We start from the raw sequence: 7,106 nt of genomic DNA on the forward strand, positions 1-7,106 counted from the left end.
TTGAGAAAGAAAATAATAGTAAATCATATCAATTTTTTTAAAAGGCATATGAAGTTCTACAAGAGAGAGTAATAATTTAGAATGCATAATTTTTCTTTTGGTTACAATAGATTTATTTTGAAAAATGTGGTGGGATATGAAAACTATTAATTTAAGGTGAGTTGAAATTTGAATTGTTATAAAAGAGAAAATATATATCATGTATAACATAATCTGAGATAAGAAGGAAAAGGGTTTATTCCCATGTAGTTTTGTCGTGAGAACTAGACCCCTAATTTTCAGCAACGAAAAGATCATCCTTAAAAATTAGGAAAATATATCAATTATTATTCCAAGTAATCATTAAAAGTAATAATCCTAAAATTCATCCATTTCTACACATTTCATTAGTTTCCTTTTCTTTTTAAATTCTAAATAATAATACAAGTTTTATGTAATTGAAGTTAAACAATTATACTTTTGTTAGCCTTTTCCTTCATTAAAGGGTGATCTAGGTTTGTGCCTTTAACCTGTAGTAGTTAAATGCAAAAAGGAAAGATGAGTTAGATAGACTATTAGAGAAATACTAAGAAGAAATAAAGGAAAATGTAAAGTATAGATAATTGAATCATTTATTAATTTAATTTTTAGGAGCCCTTTGTTTAATTAGTCAAAATTATATTCTAAACTACTCATAGGTTATAGTAAATTTGGTATTAAAATTCAAGGTAGATGTAAGTATAGATGTGACTTGAAAATTGTATCTTGGGAGATGATATTATTTTAGGAGATGTCCATCAATCAAAAGATGAAAAAAAAAAAGAAATAATATAATTTTAGAGTTCATCTTAGTGACCATAACTTCTATTATAAATACAAAATTGTTGACAAAGACTTGAAAAATAATTTTTTATGCTCTAAAATAAAGTGGTTCAAATAAAAGTAGGGTATATGCATGGAATTGGGTTTCCATTTTAAAGAAGCCTTTTGGAATTGGAAAATGCCACTAGAAGTGGGAGCCCATTTTTATAAACTAGGTGCCCATTTGAGGTTTGGATGCACAATCCAAAATTAAAAAAATAGGTACCTTTTTTTTTTTAATGGCCCTAAAAAAATGAGCACTCATTTTTGTAAAGTAGGAGCCCAGTTTTAGAAATCTAAAACTGAGTTCCAATTTTCTTTTTTTTTTAAATTTTGATTTAATATTCATTTTAAACTTTGATTTTTGTTTTCTAATAAAAGGTTGCCAATTTTTTGAATTTTAAATAATAGTCCCCTATTTCTTAGAAAATGGAGCAGGAGTTTTATCTTCTAGCTTCATTTTTGGTTTGGGATAATCCTTATGGGACTAATCCTATGCCTTGATCTATATTGAATTGACTAAGGCATTAGGACATAGTTAATTAAAAATAAATAAATAAATGAAATTTCAATCACAAATTAAGAAAAAACATTCTTATCAATCTTTGACATGATAGGTATCTTCCCTATAAAGGATTCACTTAAATTTATTTATTTGTGCCAAAATATGGTGCTCTTATGCAAAGAAGGTATGGTCCTAAAATATGGAATATGAAAAGTAATATTTAAAATTTCTTACCATTAATAGAGATGTTTTCTAAGATTCAATCTCTAAGTGTGTCAAATTTTGACATCAATTAAGAAGAAACCTTAAAAATAGGGAAAAAAATCCACTTTTCTCCCAAAAGTGGGACCCATCTTCTCGCACTTGCCCAAAAACTAAAAATGATTCTATGGTTGTTGAATCTATCCTAATATGTATCCATAATAAAATCTATCTTTTCACCAAAGATCTTCAAAAGAATGAATAAATGATGATATATGAACTAAATTTTAAGAAGCTAGATCATATTAGGAGATCACAAATTGTAGGTATAGCTTATGTAATTAAAGTTTTAGTTTTATTAATTTTGCATATGCTCATATGGACTACTAGTTAATGCTCTATTGATATTTACAATAGTTGCATTTAAGAGGACCTTCAAAGTTTTAAATATTATATATAGTAATTAAAGAACAAACAATTCATATTATAAGCTAATGGTATGAGAGGATATTGGATTTTAAAATCATATCAAGATAGATTGTTGATTTTAGAGGTGTGAGAAGCATTATTGACTTTCATTCTTTATATTCTTTAAACTTTTCAACTTAAGGCATTATTAGAGAGCTTAGTATAACTGGTTTTCATGAGAGATGTCAAGACCACAATAAATAATTAAGAGGGTTGTGTTGTGCAATCATTTTGTGTATATGATTTTTGGGTTCACACGAAGAAAAATTAAGTAATTCAGTTCAAAGCTTCACCTTTATGAGGGTTAGGGTGTCACATGGTTGAGTTCCAATTGATTTAGGATATTTTTCCTCAATGAAATATCTTGTCAATTGTATTTATTATTTTATCAAATAAGAAATTTTGGTGATGTTAGTATTTAGGGGAGGTTCACAAGAAAAATTGAGTTTAATATTTTCATTAATGTTGAATTCAAGGTCCATACCTTGTAACTTGGTGAATTCGAGGTCCATAGCTTGTGGCTTTTATAGTGATTATCAGTAGAATTTTTTCCTAACTATTGGTTGTTCAATTCCTTTCACATGTCATAACTTTGAGAGTAAATTATGCCCCTGTGATATAATGGACCATTATGTTATCATGATGTACTTTAAAAAAAAAAGTTGAGAGTGGTTAAATACTAATCTAGATGAAACATAGAATAAAAGATCTATTGTTTGAAAAATATTTGAAATTCTAAGACAAAAAGAAGGTACAAAAGAGAGAAGATACTAATATCAAAGAAACGTAAAAACTAAATTATGAATAGTTGTTTCTTATAGTTTTATTTTTGATTAATTGTTGTTGTTGGCTTTTTTTTGATTGGTAAATGGCTAAAGCCTAGATTAATTATTGTTATTTAATGTAATTAATTATTTTTATGTGTTAAACAAATTCGAACCCAAGACCTCCCACATGAGAGGTTTGCAAGTTACCATTGTGTTGTAGGCTCTTGCCTTGATGAATAGTTGTTGATTCTGGCTACGGCCGTGTGAACTTTTGCGGGGTGATCTTGTATCTATCGGCCCTTTTTTTGTGAATTGTAACTAAATATATTATTAATTAATAAAAAAGGACTATTCATCAAAAAATGAAACATAAAAACTAAATTATTAATTAAAGGATATTCAAAATAATTTGTAGAATTAAAATATCATTGTAAAATACTATCCAAATGTAAAAAACTTTATTTAAAAAGTTAATTAGTAAGAACTAAATTCAAAAATCATATTACAATTAGTTTACTTCCTAAAATATATAGTTCTTTCATTTTAATTTTAATACAAAAATTGTTTCAAAGGCTTTCCACATCAAGCATCTTGGAAGTGGCATATACAGCTCATGCTATTTTATAATAGAGTGGGGGTGATTCCCGTGGGACTACATTCATGTCATTGAGGTATGACACTCACTATACCACACCCATATCATCCGCATTGAAGATCATGTGTTTACAATGGCATAAGCATTCCCCACCCTTCCAAACTATAAATTGTAGCGGCACTTTGGTTAACGATCAAACAAGCAAAGCTTTTGCTTGTCCCTATAATGCGGAGTGGATCAAGGAGATGCTAAGAAACGTAATTTACAATCTGCACTTGAAGTAAAATTTTGTGGAAGGCTAATTACAAGTGTGATCAATGGCTCAGTCTTTGCTGAGTCGACCAGAAGGAGGAACAGCCCTAGCAATGGAAATGGAAATGGAAGGCGAGACAAAAAGAGGAGATTCCCAACACTTGGCTTCCTCCAAATCCAACAAGTTAAAGTTCTTCCCCTTGATATTTCTCATCTACTTCGAAGTCTCCGGTGGCCCATTTGGCGAAGAGACGGCCGTCGAAGCAGCGGGACCATTGCTAGCATTGTTGGGATTCATAATATTCCCCTTCATTTGGAGTATACCAGAGGCCCTGTTGACAGCAGAACTTGCAACAGCGTACCCTGGAAATGGTGGCTACGTAGTGTGGGCGTGGAATGCATTTGGACCATTTTGGGGATTTCTCATGGGATGGTGGAAATGGGTAGGCGGGGTGATCAACAATGCTGCCATTGTTGCTTTATGTCTGGACTATATAAAAATCATAATCCCAGTTTTCAGCCATGGCCCCATGCGAATCGTTGGAATTTCGGTGTGTACGGTTATACTGAGCTATCTAAACTTCAGTGGCCTCAGCATAGTTGGCTGGACCGCGGTTGTTCTTGGGATGATTTCACTTATGCCCTTCTTTCTCATGTTCTTCATTTCCATTCCAAAACTGAAGCCTTCAAGGTGGATGATTGGGCCTAGAGGTGACACAAACTGGTCGCTCTTCTTCAACACGCTCTTCTGGAACTTGAATTTCTGGGACAACGCAAGCACTCTTGCAGGGGAGATGGATAATCCACAGAGAACTTTCCCAAGGGCGCTTTTTTACTCTGGACTGTTGTCTTGCGTGGGGTACATTTTGCCTTTGTTGGCAGGCACGGGAGCACTGGAATTGAAGAGGGAGTTATGGACTGACGGGTATTGTTGGAGTATTTAGTATTCTTTTTAGTATTATTTGGATATTTAGTAATAAAATTAATAATAATGTGATGTGTAATATTGTTATTAGGTTTTAACTGTGTTGAATTTGAGCTAAATTTATTGATTTATATTTAATGAGTAGTGAATTTCTCATGAGAATAAATAGAACACTTAAGATTCATTGGATCAAGGTGAAACACAGAGACTTTTAGGTTTCATGAGTAGTGAATCTCGCATGAGAATATATGAAACACTTAACATTCACTGGAGACTGTACTCCAACTTGAGTGCGCTTAACTATGGAGTTTCCTCCATGATTAAATCCACTCCTTATGACCCCATTTGGGAAACCTTTACCAAGTATTGTGCCTTATAAACCATAACAAGTTAAATTGTATATTACTATCCAGATTTAATTGTGTAGTATTTGAGTCAAATCAACCCATGTTTCATGAATAGTGATTCACAACAATCCATCTCTCATGAGAAAAAAATGGATCATTAATACTCATCAGATCAAAGTGATGGTCACAGAGGTGAAGCATCTGAAACTTTCCCATCCCAATACTCCTCCAACTTGAGCCCTTAACTACTGAATATTTAAGATTCCTATGAATATTTAAGATTTCTATAAGATATTGTAATTGATTATTTATGTATTTGATTTTTCATCTTTTGATCAAAAAGTTCTAGGTATCTTCTGAACCAATAGAATAATTTCTAACAGATAGTATATTCGATTATTAACCTAATTGACTTTCCATGTTTTAATGAAAAAGTTCTTGTAATCTTTTTAATCAATAGAATAACTTCTTTGTTTAATAAATTTGTATTTCTTTCAGATATTTGGCCGACGTAGCGGACCACATTGCCGGGGCATGGTTAAAATACTGGATCGAAGTGGGTGCTGTGTTGTCTACAGTGGGAATGTTTGAAGCCCAGTTGAGCAGTGCGTCTTTTCAGCTTTTGGGCATGGCGGAAATAGGGCTGCTGCCTGCTTTCATGGCAAAGCGCTCCGTTTACAACACACCCTTCTTGGGGATCCTCGTCTCCGCCGGGGGAACGTTATTACTCTCCTTTGTCAACTTCACCACCATCATGTGGGCTGCCAATTTTCTCTACAGTTGCGGGATGCTGCTGGAATTCGCCTCGTTTATTTGGCTGAGGCACAAGTTTCCCACTTTGAGCAGGCCTTTTAGGGTTCCTGTCAGAATGCCCTGCTTGATTGTTATTGTCGCGGCGCCCGTGGCGCTTCTTATCTTTATCATGACTCTAGCTAACTTGCCCGTCTATATAATCAGTATTTCTGTCACAGTTGCGGGTGTTTTAGGGTATTTTTTGATGAATGCCTGCAAGAAGAGAAACTTGATGAAGTTTGCCGTGACAGAACGGACTGGACTACAAAGCTCGACTGACGATCAAACCGAGGAGAATGCAGAGCCCAACCCAAACGTTCACGACCAGGCTTAATCTATATTATACCGTGTTTACAGGAGTACGGAGTTCTTTATATACTTCTAATAGTTGTTTAATGCTTCAGGCTTTTTGAGGTTTGGTATTCAGTTGTGGTGGAGAAGGAGAGTTTGTATTCTTATGGTAAGGTTATGAGTTGGATCTGTACTTCTGATTTGTATTACAATTAGATTGGAGAGCTCCTTTCAAATTGCTCTCATCATATATAAAATGTGTATCTATTTTTTTTCACAGGGATATCCATTTCTAAAATGATTTCTAATGTTGTAAAATCTTGTGTTAAATTGCGACCTAAATTCTTGCACATACCCTTACATCACCTATAATTAGTACAGGACTTGACATTAGATGAACATAAAGTTATAATATTAACAAAATCTGTAATTATAAAATTATCATGTCTGTGGATACTTAGATTAGAAGATGTGTGGCAAGAATCCATATACTTAGTTGTCTGGAAAGAATACGGAGTTCTTTATATATTTTAGATAGTTGTTTAATAGTTTAAACTTTTTGATATTTGCTATTCAATTGTAATGGAGAATTTGTATTGTTGATAATGAGGTTATATGTTCAAACTCTATTAGAAAAAGGATATGGCCGTCTGATTTAGAGACCTCTCATAATACTGTTATCATATATAAAAAAATTATTATTTCTTGTAGATTTAAACCATTATCACTAGAAAGTCGAGTGGGAAGCCGGTTTATCTTAGGACGGGCATTTAGGTGATGCAAATTAGTTGGTGAATCTAATATTTAAGTTTAACATTACACCATTCTTCACCTTTTATTCCTTCTATAAAGGGTCCTTTATAAATTTCGATCTTTATACTAGATCAAGAATATTGGTAGAGCAAGCCTACAAATCTTTTATGATCAGGTTCTATTAACTGTTCCCAGGTGGCATCTGCAGCTTTATTGGAATATTAAAATCTATTGCTTAAATGGAATCAGTTTTCGGTGCCTTGCTTAAATTAAAAACAAGTGGATATCAATGAAGTATTTGAAACCATGACAAAGTAGTTGAAGGAGTTGGAAGAAGCTATCTCACTGACTCCAATGCCAGCTGTAGTTG

The 7,106-nt window shown here is 32.9% G+C and overlaps 1 protein-coding gene across 1 annotated transcript; it reads left to right on the top strand.

The window, feature by feature from the left end:
* The first annotated feature begins 3,571 nt into the window (after positions 1-3,571).
* LOC149576722 (putative polyamine transporter At3g13620) lies at positions 3,572-6,260 on the top strand. Its single transcript, XM_089819302.1, has 2 exons — positions 3,572-4,553; positions 5,399-6,260. The coding sequence occupies exons 1-2, from the start codon at positions 3,694-3,696 to the stop codon at positions 6,024-6,026; spliced, it is 1,488 nt and encodes a 495-aa protein (XP_089675428.1). The 5' UTR covers positions 3,572-3,693; the 3' UTR covers positions 6,027-6,260.
* The last annotated feature ends 846 nt before the right edge of the window (positions 6,261-7,106 follow it).

The sequence above is a fragment of the Cupressus sempervirens genome, chromosome 1 (assembly GCF_028749045.1).
Source record: "Cupressus sempervirens isolate cs-2001-9-10 chromosome 1, ASM2874904v1, whole genome shotgun sequence".
Classification (NCBI taxonomy): Eukaryota; Viridiplantae; Streptophyta; class Pinopsida; order Cupressales; family Cupressaceae; genus Cupressus; species Cupressus sempervirens.

Bases quoted from the DNA above. Each gene is read 5' to 3' on its own strand.
- LOC149576722 (XM_089819302.1), top strand. From the start codon at position 3,694: ATGGCTCAGTCTTTGCTGAGTCGACCAGAAGGAGGAACAGCCCTAGCA. The intron at 4,554-5,398 runs GTATTGTTGGAG...TATTTCTTTCAG, and splicing joins AGGGAGTTATGGACTGACGG to ATATTTGGCCGACGTAGCGG.